At 35.1% G+C, this 18,837-nt stretch overlaps 2 protein-coding genes across 2 annotated transcripts in view; one reads left to right on the top strand and one right to left on the bottom strand.

Moving 5' to 3' along the window:
• Positions 1-18,837, top strand: part of LOC135846721 (uncharacterized) — a 127,434-nt gene that overhangs the window by 95,532 nt on the left and 13,065 nt on the right. Inside the window, exons 6-8 of the mRNA XM_065365975.1 lie at positions 3,321-3,440; positions 3,762-3,871; positions 3,999-4,131. Coding sequence (XP_065222047.1) covers positions 3,321-3,440; positions 3,762-3,871; positions 3,999-4,131 — 363 coding nt within the window. The remainder of the gene's footprint in view (positions 1-3,320; positions 3,441-3,761; positions 3,872-3,998; positions 4,132-18,837) is intronic.
• Positions 8,376-14,257, bottom strand: LOC135846817 (maltase 2-like). Its single transcript, XM_065366109.1, has 8 exons — positions 13,927-14,257; positions 13,671-13,831; positions 13,433-13,570; positions 13,110-13,348; positions 9,347-9,542; positions 9,041-9,254; positions 8,627-8,960; positions 8,376-8,544 (listed from the first exon to the last, which is right to left on the bottom strand). Exons 1-8 carry the CDS (start codon positions 14,255-14,257, stop codon positions 8,376-8,378), a joined length of 1,782 nt encoding a protein of 593 aa, XP_065222181.1.

The following is an 18,837-nucleotide window of genomic DNA, read 5'->3' as shown; positions in this document are numbered from 1 at the left end:
ATTTCCTTTAGAAATGAGCCGAATTTGGGTTTGTTAAAAGGAGGAGTATCGATAAGGCCATTTTTTGGCCCTAGACATATCGACTGAACCACTCTTAAATGGTTGTAATAAATGCCCCAAATACGAATCTGTGGTTAGTTGACCCAAAATGACCATTTTTTGGGCTCCAGGGGTCCCCAAAGTTGCGAATAAAAAAATAATTTTTGGAACCACTGAGTATTATTTTCAAAAACTTTTTCAACGTAAAATATCTGCATGTTTGAACCCGTGTTAAACGTTATACGACACAATTTTTCCATTTTCAACCCTCAGGGGCACAAATTGAGGGGTTTTCATTTTTGAAAAATTTTTGAACCACTATTTTGACCCTACCCCTTTGAACCTTCCTAAAAAGCTTTTTACAGTTTATTAGTATCTGAAAGACCTCCATCGTACCAAATTTTGAGCTCAATAAAATTTTGCGCTGGTACTCAAAAATCCAAATTTTCAATTTTTTGTAATTTGGATTTTTTGGGAACCCCTGGATAGCTGGAAACCTGCGATTTGCGCCAAACGTAACGTTTTGAGGCATATATTCAATTACCTAGGTGAAAAAGTTTAATTAAGCTTCCTGTATATTCGTAATTTCGAACCCTTTTTCTAGAGCCCCCCATTTTGGGCACCCCTGAAAAAGACGATTATGCATATTTTTTCAAATAAATCGAAGAATTTACATTTGGAACACACTAGCAAGAGCTCGATGATTTTTCACTCGATTTTACCAGTAACTTTCAAAATTGAGGTTTTTTGGGCCAAATTCTGAGATTTTACTTCGGAATTTGGCCCAAAAAAGCTCAGTGGTTCCAAAAATTATTTTTTTATTCGGAACTTTGTGGACCCCTGGAGCCCAAAAAATGGTCATTTTGGGTCAACTAACCACGGATTCGTATTTGGGGCATTTATTTCAACAAATTTAAGAGTGGTTCAGTCGATAACTGTCTGGGGCCAAAAAATGGCCTTATCGATACTCCTCCTTTCCCAAAAATCATAAAATGAATTATTTCAGTGGCTGAAATTGTCATTTCTGGTGTAATTCAGGGCCCTTTTTCGATTTCCCTTTGCCTGATTCAAAAATTTTTACACAGGTTGAGAAGCATCCTTTGTCAATGAAAAACCCTGAAAAAGGTCTTTGATTTTGATGTCAATGACCTAGGTCAACACAGAAACTCGAATATTATTGAATAGGGACTAGAGCACACAAAAAAGCGTGATTTTTTCAAAAATCACCCTTCTGTAAGGATTCATATTTCTCCTTGAGGGGCACCTCCAGAGCTGAAATTTTTCTGACAAGAGCACCTTGTCACTCTGACATCTCCGATTGAGCTGAGATTTGGCTCACTGAAAGTTCATGTCATCCATACCTACCTCAGAACTAAATTTTCAGCTGCCAAAATTGATTTTCCGAATAATTTTGGCGAATTTTTGAAAATGGCTGAAGTGGCCAATTTACTGGTGAGGTTTTTGTAAAAATGGTAAGCCACTAAATGAAAATCTGAAATCTGATTTTAATACTACAATCGATCTCCCAAATCGATTGCAGCAATTATTTTTGAGACGATCAGGAGCCTTCAGCAAAAATTAGTTTTTCTCCAGCACACTGAAATCGCTCCAGAACACGTTATAATCAACTTCGGTGGCTGAAATATTAATCCTAACATGAGTTCGATATTCTTAATCAGTAAGGGTGGTTAAATCGCGAATCCGAGTTACGAGTTCACACGTGTATTTTTTTATAAGTTGAATATCCCATATTTTCAAAAAATCCAGTACCCTGTATTTCTGAAGGAAACTATTCGAAATTTCACCTATGCCCTAAAATTGACCCTCAAAATCGATTGAGACCATTTTCGAGTCAATCTGAAGCCTCCAGCAGAAATTAGTTTTTTTCCAGCACATTGGAACTGCTCCAAAAAACACTGAAATCAACATTAACTATTGAAAATTTGGTTCTGAGGTGAGAGTAACGTGAACTTTCGGTGAGCCAAATTTTAGCAAAATCCGGAGGTAACGAGTTGACAACGTTCCCTTGTGAATGACTTTCAACTCAAAACGAAGGTTTTGGCTGAATTTGGTCAAAATCCTTCAACTTTTTTTCCCTCCAGAGTTACCCTAATGTGACACATGATGTGTTATTTCATCAATAGGTGGAATTTTTCTCATTTGTATAGCTCTAATAATACAAGACACCCACCACAACAAAGAAAAAAAATTGCTTCAATTGATCATAAAAAATTACGACTGCATCGCACACTTCGTACTACACAACTCAGGAATACGAAACGAGTAAAAATATGGGCCGAAATCGAGTACCCAGTATCCAATATTCGCCACCAATATCGACACATCGTACTCTAACAATTCTTAAGAGAATAGTACACAGGTTTGGCGAACCGTATCGAAACCTGGTATCGTTGGTTTTGTTGATAAAAACTGACAGCCAGTGTTACCCAGGGATGGCTGGTAATACTCGTCATTGCACCGCTGCGCTGCTCCGCCTTGTTGGGAAAACGAATTCATTTGAAATCTTGTGACAAGGGTCGTGTAATAAAAGCTTCAATTATTGTAAATTGGTTTTACGTTATTTATACTTCGCTAACAACGACCATTACTTTTTTTTCCTCCTAGATGTCTTGCTCTTATTTCCTTCGTGTCGCAGGGTGTTGATTTTTATTCGAGCTCGTGTTTCTCGGTGACGCGTAACTTTTTTGTATAGGCGACCTTCACCTTCGTCGCCGCTTTGGAAAAATGCCTACCATTTTTTTCTCTCAGCTTCCGAGGGGGAAAAATTTGTTTATTTTTTTCTTTGTCGTGTTCCATTTCGATGGCCTTGATTGTGAAAAAACGTGCTCGTAAATAATTTCACAATGTAGACGATTTAAATTTGAAATTTTTGTCGCCATCGAATGGGAAAATTTTCCGAGGGGAAGTTGATTTTTAAAGCTAGCGAAACGTCGAGTCGGTAAATAAAAAATAATACTGATAAAATCCTCGGCGGAATGAGACGACAGTGGCCTTCTAGTCGCTCAACAAAAACATTTAAGTGATGAGGCAGAGGTAATGGCATTTTTATTAAAAAGGTCGTGGGGTGCAGCCTCGGTTCGCTGGCGTGTGTAGGTTTTCAGGGATGATGGAAAAGATCCTAAGTTCGGTTCGAAGGGAGAAGAGTTTAGTACAAATTCTTTCCAAATCCAAGTTAAATACCTACAATTTCCATAGACGTGTTATTTCATCGTATACTTAATTTTGTTTTGATTGTTTTTTGTGTGTGTTTTTTTTTGCAGCCTACCCGACAGTAACGACAGTCAAGTACATAAATTACACTACGATAAATGTACACAATATTTCGCATCGACCTGTTAATACCTACTACGCCGAATATCATCACGCAGTTAACGAATTCGGTAAGCAAACCGAAGACTCCGTATACTTGAGTGATTTAGATTACAAAGAACCTAATCTATTGGGAATTTTGGAATCTCCACGCTTATAATTTTGGCATGTGGCGTGAAAACTTTTATATTTTTTGACCACTGTGTCTGCGAAAATAAATGAAAATTTAATATTTATAAGTGGATTTTGGGTTGGAAAGAAGAAAGCAGGGAAGAAAGCAGGGTTGTATAGGTATTGGATGGGGCAATTGTGAAGAATTTTTTTCTCCTATATATGTACGTCTCAAAATTATGAGCTAACAAAATAATGGTGGTGTTATTTTTATTCCACAGGTTTCTACTGTTTTCCCTTAGCAGTTCGTTTCTGTCTAGATAATCACGTGCCATACAACTACACCATGTTGCCGAATTTTTTCAACACCGGAGAACATGAAGCTGAAATGGTAAACGAGATTACCTACCTACCTATCTAATATTTTGCTTTTTTTTTTTTTTGCATTCTTATAATTTAAACGTCCGGTAGTGAATCGATGAGGTATATTAAGGCGATGGTGGTGTTGGATTTTATAGGATTTAGAAAGTTTCGAAGCTATAACCAACGTCCGATGTTACCAATTAGCGTCGTTGTTCTTGTGCTCATTATATTCGCCAAAATGCGGTTTAACTGGAGAACGAGTCAAGCCGTGTAGGAGTTTATGTTTAGGTAATCCTTATATACCTACTTACTATTGCTTTATGTTATGTATGTAGTACATATTTGTAGTGTGTACCTATGTTAATGTTTTACTTGGGTACGTTGCCCTTTGATTCGAGTAACTACCTAATTTTGTGAATGAGATACCCCTACATTATGTAACAGAATTGTCTTTCACTAAGCAAAACTGGCTTAGAAAGAAATTATGTCCCTGGAGAAGCGAAACTATTTCACTTCACTTCTAAACTTTTTTCAAAGGATGTGTTGTAGGGTGGATCAAAAATCAAAAAAGATTTTTTGAAATAATCCCAAAAAAATTGCAACCCCCTACGGCTCCCAAAGTAGGGTCACTTTGAGAAAAAATGTTGTGTTTCGAATTTAAAAGCACCAGTCCATTGGTTTCTTGATTTGACACGCTTTAAAATTCGTGAATTGGCGTTTTTTTGGTTTTTTTGTGTTTTTTTTGCTATATTCCAAGTTAATTAGAAATAGAATCGAATTAAACGTCGAAGGCGATTTGATGACTGATTATTACTTTGGTGCCACCTTTGGGCCCCAAATTTCCAAAAACAATTTCCAAAAAAAGTCAAAATGTTTTTCACGTTTTTACGAAAAATTTGTAATCAGGAAACGTTCTCAGAAGTCACAACTAAATTACATATTCATTTTTCTTTCGCCCCAGCTTCGTTCATACAGCTCTATTGCCGAAAATTGAACGCTTATAACTTTTAAGGGGTTTCCAAAATGGAAAAAATTGAAAAATAAGTTAGTCCGGCATATGGCAATAGATGTAATTGCCCCCCCCCCGCCGATCCTCCGGGGCAACTTTTTTCCTAAAGGGGACATCGTAAGGAACATTTTAGAGCAAACTTGCCCGAAAAAAAGTTGGACTTACTTACAAAATGGCGGCCATTTTGATTGACAGATCAGCCAATAAATCGCAGATTTTGCGTTTCAACATAGAACTTGCACGAAATTTTTCAAACTTTTCAAAAGTAGATCGAAAGATCATGCAAAAATATATCACCTGTCAAAATTTCAAGTGTTAAAGTGCGTTTTTCGATTTTTGGTGAATTGTTGAAAATCCAATTTAGGTAAGTAGATATAAAATGAGGGAAAAAATCAAAACTTTACCAAATTGACCAAGAAAGCTTAAATTTGGGAGATACCCTATTTTCGACATGCCAAATCGATTAGAAACGGTTTCAACCCGTTTTGAAAAGTTCTGGAGCCTCCAGCTGATTTTTGAAACTTTGAATTTTCACAAAATTTCATCAAATGGAAATGAAAAGCTTAAAATAAATTTACTCTACACTCCAATTTTAACACCCTCTGAAGACGACTTCAGGTGGGTTCAAGTCATTTTAGAGCCTCCAGCGACTTTTTTGAAAATTACTGGCGCCTCCAGTAGATTTTTGAAACTTGAAATTCCCGCAACATTAATTTATAATATGGAGTTGGCAAGCTGAAATTTATTTCGCAGACTACATGGTGGTTTCAAATGGTTTTGAAGCTTCCAGCTACTTTCAGGAAATTTCAATTTTCCAAAAAAACGCCATACAACCTTTCAAAAAGTCACTGGAGGCTCCAAATCGACTTGAAATCCACCAGCAGTCAACTTTGTAGCGTATTGAAATTAGTTTGCAGAATGAATTTCGACTCTCCATCTCAGTTTGATGAAATTTTGGGGAAATTTCAAGTTCCAAAAATCTACTGAAGGCTCCAGTAATTTTCAAAAAAGTCGCTGGAGGCTCTAAAATGACTTGTACTTACCTGAAGTCGTCTTCAGAGGGTGTTAAAAGTGGAGTGTAGAGTAAATTTCAGCTTTCCATCTCCAAATGATGAAATTTTGTGAAAATTTAAAGTTTCAAAAACCTGCTGGAGGCTTCAGAAATTTTCAAAAAGTCGCTGGAGGCTCCAAAACGACTTGAAATTCACCTGCAGTTGACTTTGTGACGTGTATTGAAATTAGTTCGCAGGGTAAATTTCGACTTTCCAACTCCATTTTGATGAAATTTTGAGGGAATTTCGAGTTTCAAAAATCTGCTGGAGGCTCCAGAACTGCTCAAAATGGGTTGAACCCGTTTCCAATCGATTTGGCATGTCGAAAATAGGGGTATATCCCAAATTTCAGCTTTCTTGGTCAATTTGGTAAAGTTTTGATTTTTCCCTCATTTTATATCTACTTAAATTGGATTTTCAAAAATTCACCAAAAATCGAAAAACGCACTTTAGCACTTGAAATTTTGACAGGTGATAAATTTTTGCATGATCTTTCGATCTACTTTTGTAAGGTTTGAAAAATTTCGTGCAAGTCCTATGTTGAAACGCAAAATCTGCGATTTCGGCTGACCTGTCAATCAAAATGGCCGCCATTTTGTAAGAAAGGTCAACTTTTCTTTTGGTAAGGTTTGCTTTAAAATGTTCCTTAGGATGTCCTCTTTAAGAAAAAAGTTGTCCTGGAGGATCAGGGGGATGCAATTACTCCTATTGTCATATGCCGGACTAAGTGACATGTTTTATTTGTGTGCAATTTTGACAATACTTTTTATTTGAGTACAATATATTTTGAAACAAAACTTTTTATGAGAGAATAAGAAGGGTTCTAAATTAAATTTCAAAAAAATGTCCTTGCCATGCAGTTCAATTCTTTCAATTTCTAGGAATTACTTAACTCCAAAACACCCCCTCCCCTCACCTCCTCATCCTCCTCCTCCTCTCTTCACTCTCCCAAAATTGAAAAGTATAATATTTGGATGGTTTGGCATAATTAGTGAGAAATATTTGGGAGGAAAACAGTTTTCAAAACACAAATGTGCTCAAAAATAAAAAATTTAAGCAAATCAATCGCTCAGTAAAACCCTGAAAATGGTCTTGGATTTTTATGACATTGGTTTAGGCCGATGCAGAATCTCAAATATCATATTTTAGAACCCGATCATATTTCCCAAAACCGGTTGGACTATGGCTTGAGCAAAAAAAATCACGATTTCATTAGAATTTCCCTCATTTTGAGAACCCATACTTATCTCATCTCCAGGAACGCCTCTGAAGCTAAGAATTTTTCTGAGTGACTTTCAACTCAAAATTATGATCTTAGCTCACTTTGGTCGGAATCCTCTTTCCTTTTTCTCTGATCCTCCTTGATCTGCATATTTTTTTGCATATTTCGATTTATATGTATGGAAACAATTTTTTGAAAATTTTAGCTCTCCAACTTGAGATCCAGTCATGTTGAAAAATCTCCTTCTCCTCTGATTTGAAAAGAAAAACAAAAAATGACGATTAATTTAAAAATTTCCATCTCTGCTTAAAGTCATCCTGAATGATCCCTCTTCTGTACGAGAAACCCTTCTACGGTTCTGCATACTGCATATCTTAATCTCTTTGTGTGAGCCTCTATAAAGTTGTAAACAATTTTAAGAAATGGAATTTAAAAAATGGAATAAGTACCAAAGTCTAAGCTGGTGAGATTTTTTTGAAAATTTCTCATTCCTGCGTCAGAATTCTTTTGAGAAACCGCCGTTTCTAGAAGAAAATCTTCCTCGATCGCTCAAAAGATGATGGTATCTCGCATGAAGCCTCCTCTAGCCCCTCCCCCAAAAAAATTGAAATCGGATCAAATCCGAATATTCGATGAATCCAATTTCACCTGATCAAATTCAACTGGGTCCTCTTTCAGATCTAACAGGGAAGGTTCGATTGGATTTGACCACATCAGATCGAATCAGATCAGAGTTTTGATCTGATTAGATCTGTTCAGATCTGACCAGATCAAATAATTTTTCCTTCAGTAGTCATAATTTCTGTGAAGGGGAAGGGGTACGAAGAACAAAACTTGGAAAAAAATGTAAGCAACGTGATTTGAAAACCTCAAAAATGATGAAAACATTAATTGGGAAAAATTTAACAAAAGTTACCTACATAAAATGTCATTAAATATTTTTAAAATCATATAAAAATAGATAGGTACTTAAAATGCATAAAAATCACTGGAAAAAAAACTAGCAAAATTTTAGCAAAATTGGTCAAAGAGTAGGTACGACAAAATTTGCATAAAATATTGAGAATAAAACGTGTTGAAAATGAAAATAACATAAACGTAGGTACTTAAAAAAAGAAGAGCATTAAAACACTGTTGTTTATTCAACAAGAAAATATTAATGAAGGTAAATGTATTCGGCATTGTGAATGAATATTTAATATTATCTGAAAGTTGTTGGTTCGTAATTCGTATCCATCTCACGAACTGGCTAGAATGGAATCCAACCACGTAAGAATCTGCCAGCACTTCGTACTATAAGGGGTATAGTCCAACCGCTTCCACTTTCAGGGGCTGCAGGAGCTACAGAATCAGAGGTCAGTATAAGAACAGAATGAGGCCTCAAAAAATACTCCGCCGATTTCCTTTCCAAGTTGAAACTGAAAATTGTCGACAAGACATCGTTAATCTCACGATAAAAAAATTCTACAAGTTGATTAGATTGCATCTCCCATTTCTTACCCTCTTTTATATAAAGAATTAGGACTGGAAGCTGCTACAGTCAGCGTTTCTGGGAGATGCTTCATCCCAGTCCATTTAAGTGGTTCCAATTCCGTTCCCAAATTCATCATAGCGATATAAATGGTTTCCTTGTAAGTTCTGGTAAACGCTAATACCCATTCTGATACGATATAGAATTTCAGATCACCGTGTTTTATTGTATCTGTTTTTCGAGCGGTCATTAAATCTTTAAAAAAATTCAACACGCTGGTCTGTGTGCTTTTTTGACTTTTTACACTGGTGCTCCAGTAATTTGGATGTACAGGCAGCCAAGGCTTGGCGGCAGTGGTGAAACCTATAAAACAGTAATTTGATTATCTGCTCTACAAGGATGAGGTACCTAGTAGAAGTTGAATTAAGGTGAAATTAAATTACCAGCGTTAGTACTATCATCCCAGTGCATCGGTGTACGATGAAACAGTCTAAAGTATTTGTCCTTTTCTCGAACCATCTGGTTCTGCCCCATGCCCAGCTCTTCTCCATAGTAAAGTGAACACGTTCCCGGAAGTAGGGTGCACAATGCCAGAATAATAGTGCTATATTCGACACCTAAATGAAATGCAATTCTACCTTGGTCATGGTTACCTAACTGTAAAAAAAACAAGGTATTTTCATGACCAGAATTTCCCTATTTGAATTCGTAATATTGTTGCAAAATATAGTATGCATGCTGTAGCTTACACTCCAGTTTGATGTCATGCCTTCGGGAACAGCATCGAGCCAAGTGTGAAGCAAATTGTTCATATCTTGAGCATTATTAAATGTTTTCAAACCTGTAAGAAGGTAATTGTAAGGCACATGGAATTGTGGGGATTCCTTCGTTCCGTAATATTGGACGACTTTTTCTATGGTTCCGTATGTTTCTCCTGATAGAAGCCTGTGTCAAGAATTAAAAATTACTTTTATTTTACTGACTGGTCTGAAAAGTTTTACTGTTTTTGTGCAGAAATTAATACATATACAATTGAATAATTTGAAGGTGGAGGGATGGGATTACTGATTAATAAAATAATTGAAATCGTTGGTTTATCGAGTGAGGTTTCTTATCGACAGAGTACATATAACTTCACTTAAACCAGTATTTGTACTAAAGCTAGATGGATGGGGAGGGGAGCGGATACTTTGGATTTCATCTAGCCTCTGGGAACTTGTGGTAAACATATCTAGGATATATCTGAATAAAAGGAATATTTGACCATGTTGTGGGATCTATCTAACGCAACAAAAATTGTTGGGAAAACGGTTGCCAAAAATTTCCTCGAATACATACAATTTCTCAGATGAATGAATCTCGAGTTGATAATATTTTTCTGAATGACCAATTTTGCAAATCTTTCCAAGTGCAGAAAAGATCCAGCAAGTCTTGTTTTAAGGCAAAATCGCAAAAAAAAACTGTTTTTTTATAGAGATTTCCAAGAAAAATCTGTTTGTTGTAAGAATCATCGAAATTATTGTACTTTTTTAATCAAAATTGCCAAAAAAACCTTATTTTTTTGACAAAATTGCAAAAAAAAAACAACTGAAATTTAGTAAAAACTTGAAACTTTCAAAGGGAAACTGTTTTTTTTTTCTAAGTTACAAAAAATCCTACATTACTATCAAAATTGCTAATAAAAATCTATGTTGTTGTTAGAATTATCAAAATACTTACGTAATTCGTTTTTCGCGATAAAAATTGTCAAAAAGTACCTACAGTTTTTAGCCAAAATTGCAGAAAGAAACATTTTTATTGATAAAAATTTTTAGAAAATCAACTCGTCTTTTTTTGCAAAAAAAAACTTTTTTTTCAAAATTTCAAAAGATTCTACTTTTTTTTTGTCAAAATTGCCAATAAAACTTTGTTGTTGTCAGAATTTAACTAAAACATGTCAAAATTTCAGAAACAGCGTTCTTTTGAAATTCCAAGCATTTGCTTAAGCAAAAAGCATACTTATCGTACCCATCATTTGACTAAAAGCTAAAAGTACTAAACATCTCATGTTTTTGAATGAATTAAAAAAAATCCTATTACCTACCTAAATCAGAATTTTGAATAAAGATCTGTTTGTTGTCAGAATTATCAAATTGACTAATTCTTATGCATCAAAATTGATTGCCAAAAAGACATGTTTTTTTGTTCAGAATTGCTGGAGGCCATTTTGTTTGGTCATAATTTCCAGAAAGTCCTGCTTTTTCTGTCGCAAAAAATCAAAGAGACTGTTTTTTTTTCAAATTGCTAAAAAGCCTGCTTTTTTATCAAATTGCCAAAAAGTCTTCTTTTTAACAAAATTTTTAGAACCCCTTTTTTTTTAAATCAATGGTTCCAGAAAGTCTGGATTTTTTGTCGCAAAGAAAAAAAACACATTTTCATCATCCAAAAAATTTTACTTTTTTGCTGAAATTGTTAGAAGTGCTACTCTTTAAAATAAAAAGTAAACATGCCATGTTTTGTCAAAATAGCTAAAAAGTCTATTTTTTTCCAAAATGACAGGGAAAAAAAGTTTTTGAACATGAGAAAAATACTTATTTATTTTAACTTTTTTCCGATTGAAATTTCCAAAAGTATTGATTTTCTTATCCCGAAAAACGGATTTTTTGTCAACGTTACGAGTAAATTCGGGTTTTTCAGCAAAATTGCTTTAAAGTCTTACTTTTTTGGTCAAAATTACGAAAAGTCTTTTTTTTTGTAAAAACTGTAAAAAAGACCCATGTTTTGTCAACATTTCTTTCAAAAAACTGCCTCTTTAAAAATTACCATAATATGTATCTACTTTTGGCAGAAAGTCCCTTTATTTGGGTCAATCAGTAAGTCTAGCTTTTTAATCGCAAATAAATATGCTTACAAGGGAACCTCTTGAAGTGTCCGCCTCCGATTTGAACGGGACTGCGATTTTTGGAAAGAGCATGTTCTAAAACCCCCAAATCCAAATTTTCAGCTGTCCAAGTTCATTTCTCGATTTTTGGCGAATTTTTGAAAATCCAAAATTGACTATTTTGGTGATTTATGCTTTTTTTTAAAAAGTACATACTTGATCAGTAAAAATGTTCAAAATAAGTCCTAAAACTGATATTAACCCCCCAAATCCAAATTTCGCCATTTCCAGCCATTTCTGGAGCCTCCAGCGCGATTTTTCAATTTCTCCAGAATTTTCAATTTGCTCCACAAGGCGTGAATATGAAGTTGGGCAGCTAAAAATCGAGTTGTGTATTATACTCGATCTCCACATTTGAGTCTGTTTTGGGAGGGACACCTCAAGAGTGGTTTTTTGACCAGCTTTTTTCATAATAAAAAATCAAAAAAAATCAAAAGTTTCCTGTTTGCGAGGAAATTTTTGAAATTTGCGCGAATCGCTGTATTTCGTCCACAACAAACCCCCTGAGGACGAGTTCCGCCATTTCCAGCCATTCTGGAGCCTCCAGCGCTACTTTTCAATTTCTCCAGAATTTTGAATTTGCTCATAGAAGGCGTTAATATGAAGTTGGGCAGCTGAAAATCGAGTTGTGTGTCATACTCAATCTGTTTAACGAATTTATCCACATTTGAGCCGAATCTGGAGCGGACACCTCAAGAGTGGTTTTTTGACCAGCTTTTTTCATAAGTATCTAATAAAAATATTCAAAAATCAAAAATTTCTCGTTTGCGAGAAAATTATCGAAAAACGCGCGAGTTGCTGTATTTTGTCATTAATCAAGCCTACGAGGGTGAATTTCCCCATTTCCAGCCGTTCTGTAGCCCCTGGAGAAATTGAAAAATCGCGCTGGAGGCTCCAGAATTGCTGGAAATGGCGACATTCGCCCTCGTGGGGTTAGTTCATGACAAAATACTGCGATTCGCGCAAATTTCGAAAATTTTCTCGTAAACGAGAAATTTTTGGTTTTTGTACATATTTTTATTTTGAAAAAAAGCTGGTCAAAAAACCACTCTTGAGGTGTTTCCTCCAGAATCGGGTGAAATGTGGATAAATTCATTAAACAGATCGAGTATGACACACAACTCGATTTTCAGCTGCCCAACTTCATATTCACGTCTTCTGGAGCAAATTTAAAATTCTGGAGAAATTGAAAAATCGCGCTGGAGGCTCTAGAATGGCTGGAAATGGCGAAATTTGGATTTGGGGGATCATTATCAGTTTTAGGATTTATTTTGATCATTTTTACTGATCATGTACGTACTTTTTTGGAAAAAAAACATAAATCACCAAAATAGTCAATTTTGGATTTTCAAAAATTCGCCAAAAATCGAAAAATGAACTTGGGCAGCTGAAAATTTGGATTTGGGGATTTTAGAACATGCTCTTTTCAAAAATGGCGGTCCCGTTCAAATCGGAGGCGGATACCTGAAGAGGTTCCCTTGTTAGTCGAAACTTCTTTTAAAAAAAAAAAAAAAGATTTATCTTTATTTAAATTAGGGGTACCTAATCTTTTCTTTGAATTTTATGAATGGAAATAACGAATGAACACTTACGTTTGAATCGTTTTTTCGTTCTCTTGATCGTACTTCTGCACAAATGCGTTCAATTCGCTTACGTATATGAAAGTATCGGCATGATTGAGATTACGTTCGCATTCTGAAAATATGGTGAAAGGTGTCGCTGTTGGGCTAATTGGTCCATTATCTCGAAGTAGTGGGTCTTCCATGAAAGCCATTGGTACGTCTACACGAAACCCAGACACTCCTTTATCCAACCAGAATTTAATGATACTCTGCAAAGATCGGAAATCGAATGAAAATTTTTAAAATGGATGATCGTAAATTGAAATTTATAAAGTTGAAATCTTTTAACCAACCTCTACTTCTGCTTTTACAGCACCGTTTCTTAGATTCAAATCTGGTTGTTGTATGTTCTCTTGATGCAGATAGAATTGCTTTCTTTGGTCGTTCCATGTCCAAGCAGAACCATCTTGTTTCATAGCGAATAAACTGAACTGTAATTTGGGATTAAAAATCAGAAAATTAATGACTCGGTGAACCTCGTAATTGATTTAAAAAAAAATTGCTTGCTCTCAATCTTCACTCAATTTTTACCCAATTATTCGGTGGAATAGGTTTGTTGTCTTTATCGCGTCCTTTCGCATTGACCCATACATAGTAATCCGTGTATGGATGAACTTTATTAATAGAATTTTGAAACCACTCGTGCTGGTCGCTGGTGTGATTGATTACCAAATCGATTATACATCGTATACCTAACCAAAAAAAATCGGCTGAATTATTTTGGAAACCTGTAGGTGCAATAAGTCTTGAATCTCAGTGATTGTGCTGTGCTTAACTCAGTAGGTACCTCGTGACTTCGTTTCTCTCATCAACTCTTCGAAATCTTCCATCGTTCCATATATAGGATCTATCGCTTTGTAATCGGTTACATCGTAACCTCCATCGATGCCCGAAGAAGGATAAAATGGCTGTATGTAAACCGTATCTATTCCAGTTTCAGTCAGATAAGGCAGTTTGGATATTAATCCTTTGATGTCTCCGGCCCCATCGCCATCATTGTCTTTGAATGATTTTAGAAATATTTGATAAATAGTCGCGTGTTTCCACCATTCTGTATCCAAGGCTACAGCAGCTTCAAGTACGAAGAATAAGAAAGATACGATTCTCCACACTTCCATTTTTTTGCGAATGGAAAAATATTGTAAAACGGTGTGAAAATCTGTGAAAAAGTTCCCTTGATTACTCCAATTTCATCATTAAGGTAACAGTTGACCGAAAGCTGTGACTATTTACAATTATCTTGAGTAATTCTGAAGTCTCCAGCAGATTTTTGAAAGTTGAAAATGTTCTCAAAAAATTTACCCGATAAAAGTTGGACATCTAAAATTTACTTTATACTCAGATATTAATATGCTGAGTTGATTGGAGGTGGTTTCAAGCCATTCTGGAAGTTCCAGGTGTTTGAAAAGTGCAATGTTCAGTGGAGATTATAATTTCGAGTCGAAGGTCTTTCAGAAAAAACTTCTGGAGGAATTTTCGAAAACATAATGCATTTTTCGCTCTAGCCCCTACCAACTTTTTTTTGGGGAAAAATAGTCCAGTTCCAAAAGATACTTAGTATTTGTGATTCTGCGTCGACTTAGGCCATTGCCATCAAAATCCAAGACCTCTTTTACGGTTCTGCTGAGCAATTAAAAATTTTCAAATCGCTTACTTTCGAGTAAACTACTGTTTTGAAAATATTTCCTTCCCAAATTCGAAAGAATATCATTTCTGAAACTCGAGAAATATTTTGAAACGCAGCGATGCCGATTTTCTAATCACCATTAGGTATTGCAATTTTTAAAAATCCGAAAAAATATCCAAAAACATATTTCGGTCAAATGCGAACGAAAGAAACAATTAAACCATCGTCTTAGTGATATTATTACCTGAAGACACACTTGCTTCGTTTCAATGCACAAACTCCATTCGCACAGTTCAAATATCCATGTTCAAGAACTGTAACTATTAGAAGGGTCCTGCTGTATTTTATAGATACTTACTACCTACCACACCCATAATATATTTTCGAAACCACCGAAATCTCACTAATTGTCATACATATGTATAGGTAGTCGAAAATTTGAAAATTTATTAGCAAACGTCAAGAAGTTGAAAATTTATTTGATTTTTCTAACGTAAAGTGCACTCGAACGCGTGTTTTTATTGCTCATTTTTTCGTACCCAAGTCCATAGTGGGTATTGTTCCATCAGCCTATTATTGCTAATTTTTCATTAGTTTTTGTAAACCGTGTAGGTAGTCGTAAATATTCATTAATGTTACCTACTCGAAGAGTTTACTGGTGTCGTTTCGATCGAAACACACCTACAAGTTTGAGAAAAAAACGATAGAACAGAAATTTTATGTTTCTTATACCATTTTCTTTTCAGCGTCGCAAACTTATACTTATTTGTGACATTAAAAAATTAGGGTGTTCGATATATTTTGTGTGGTATTCTGTACATGGCTTTGATAGGTTTCTTCGTCTTTCAACTTTTTTTTTTTTTTTGCTTGACTAAATTAAGAGAAGTGAAATATCTGCACTACTCGTCATTACTTCTACCAATTATCGTTTTTCAGAAATTAAGTACATATTTTTACATGTGCTGAAAAATTAAGCAAACGTGCAAAACCGCTTACGATTGTTAACCTTACCTACTTACTAATTAGAAAATTGGTGTTTTTCAACACTTACCAGTGCTTTTGAAATTTATGCGAAAACGTATGGAACTAGGTAGGTCTGTTGTAGGTACCTAGTAGGCGCATTTGTACATATAATCATAGAGGTACCAATACCATATGTTCGTCAGCTCGTAATGTACACCTATACCTTTACGTAAGGTGGCCTGCAACTAATGGGGCCCTGCAAGGTTCAACTCAAAATTTTGTATCTGCGAATTTTACTTACCATAAAAAACAAAAAAATTCTCATTTTTGAGGGACCATGCCCTTATTTTCCGAGACTGATATTTCGATCCACTGCAATATAGCATCATCTTTCAATAAAAAATTCGGCTAAAAATCAATAAATTGTGGCAAACACTGGTAAAAGCTGCATAAATAAAACGTCATTGAAACGTGATAAAAATTTCATAAAAATACTCAAGAAGCATTAAGATGGTATAAAATTTCCAAAAGCTGATGAAATTTCTGCAAAATTCATCAAAATTTGTTCGAAAAATTGTTAATTACCTAAACATAAGTTACACATGACATAAAAACGTTGAAAATCAGCATCAGAATCATCCAAAATGCTCAAAAAACTGATAAAACTTCAATAACGTTTGTAAAATATTACAAAATATCACGTACAACGTCGTTGAAATTAAAAAGTTATGAAAATATTAAAATGCATTCAAATAAATAAAAATCGTAAAAAATTGATAAAATTTTAGGAAATATACCTACTGTCAGCGAAATTCAATTGGCAATTACAATATTTCAAAAATGCCATAAAAATGCTTAAAAAACATAATACATACTTACCTAATTTATTAAAAGGTAGGTATATGAAAAACTGATGAAATATCAGTTGGTCGGGCATATTATGACAATAGGAGTAATTGCACCCCCAGCAGATCCTCCGGGACAACTTTTTTCTTGAAGGAGATATCCTAAGGAACATTTTAAAGCAAACTTGCCCAAAAAAAAGTTGGCCTTAGTTACAAAATGGCGGCCATTTTGATTGGAAGGTCAGCCGAAATCGCAGATTTTGCGTTCCAACATAGGACTTGCACGAAATTTTTCAAACCTTACAAAGGTAGATCGAAAGATCATGCAAAAATTTATCACCTGTCGAAATTTCAAGTACTAAAGTGCGTTTTTCGATTTTTGGTGAATTTTTGAAAATCCAATTTAGGCCAAAAATGAGGGGAAAAAATCAAAATGTTACCAAATTGACCAAAAACGCTGAAATTTGGAGTATACCCTATTTTCGACATGCCAAATCGATTGGAAACAGTTTCAACCCGTTTTGAGCAGTTCTGGAGCCTCCAGCAGATTTTTGAAACTCGAAATTCCCACAAAATTCCATCAAATTGGAGTTGTAAAGCTGAAATTTATTCTAAAAACTAATTTCAATACGTTACGAAGTTGACCGCTGGTGGATTTCAAGTAGTTCTGGAGCCTCCAGCGAATTTTTGAAAATTCCTGAACCCTCCAGCAGATTTTTGAAAATTTAAATTTTCACAAAATTTCATCAAATGGAGATGGAAAGCTAAAATTTACTCTACACTCCAATTTTAACACCCTCTGAAGAAGACTTCAGGTGGGTTCAAGTCATTTTAGAGCCTCCAGCAACTTTTTTGAAAATTACTGGAGCCTCCAGTAGATTTTTGAAACTTGAAATTCCCGCAACATTTATTTATCAAATGGAGTTGGCAAGGTGAAATTTACTTCGCAGACTACATGGTAGTTTTAAATGGTTTTGAACCTTCCAGCTACTTTCAGGAAATTTCAATTTTCCAAAAAAACGCCATACAACCTTTCAAAAAGTCGCTGGAGGCTCCAAAACGACTTGAAATCCACCAGCAGTCAACTTCGTAAGGTACTGAAATTAGTTTGCAGAATGAATTTCGACTCTTCATCTCAGTTTGATGAAATTTTGGGGAAATTTCAACTTTCAAAAATCTACTGGAGGCTCCAGTAGTTTTCAAAAATGTCGCTGGAGGCTCTAAAATGACTTGATCTTACCTGAAGTCGTCTTCAGAGGGTGTTAAAAATGGAGTGTAGAGTAAGTTTCTCCTTTCCATCTCCATTTGATGACATTTGGTGAAAATTTAAATCTTCAAAAATCTGCTGGAGGCTCTAGTAATTTTCAAAAAATTCGCTGGAGGCTCTAAAATAACTTGAACCCACCTGAAGTCGTCTTCAGAGGGTGTTAAAATTGGAGTGTAGAGTAAATTTCAGCTTTCCATCTCCATTTGATGAAATTTTGTGAAAATTTAAAGTTTAAAAAATCTGCTGGAGGGTTCAGGAATTTTCAAAAATTCGCTGGAGGCTCCAGAACTACTTGAAATCCACCAGCAGTCAACTTCGTAGCGTATTGAAATTAGTTTTTAGAATAATTTCAGCTTTACAACTCCAATTAGATGGAATTTTGTGGGAATTTCGAGTTTCAAAAATCGGCTGGAGGCTCCAGAACTGCTCAAAACGGGTTGAAACCATTTCCAATCGATTTGGCATGTCGAAAATAGGGTATATCCCAAATTTCAGCTTTCATGGTCAATTTGGTAAAATTTTGATTTTTTCCCTCATTTTTGGCTTAAATTGGATTTTCAAAAATTCACCAAAAATCGAAAAACGCACTTTAGCACTTGAAATTTTGAGAGGTGATAAATTTTTGCATGATCTTTCGATCTAACTTTGTAAAGTTTAAAAATTTTCGAGCAAGTCCTATGTTGAAACTCAAAATCTGCGGTTTCGGCTGACCTGTCAATAAAAATGGCCGCCATTTTGTAACCAAGGCCAACTTTTTTTTGGGCAAGTTTGCTTTAAAATGTTCCTTAGGATGTCCCCTTTAAGAAAAAAGTTGTTCCGGAGGATCGGTGGGGGGTGGGTGCAATTACTCCTATTGTCATATGCCGGACTAAGTAAATGTTTGGTAATTTATGAAAATCTGCTCAAAACATTGTCGAAACGTGTAAAAAATAAGACTAAAACTCGCACAAGGGGCATTGAAATTTATGAATACTGCAAATAAATTGACCAAATTTT

The sequence above is a fragment of the Planococcus citri genome, chromosome 5 (assembly GCF_950023065.1).
Source record: "Planococcus citri chromosome 5, ihPlaCitr1.1, whole genome shotgun sequence".
NCBI classification, from domain to species: domain Eukaryota; kingdom Metazoa; phylum Arthropoda; class Insecta; order Hemiptera; family Pseudococcidae; genus Planococcus; species Planococcus citri.
This window is presented reverse-complemented; position numbering and strand designations above follow the sequence as displayed.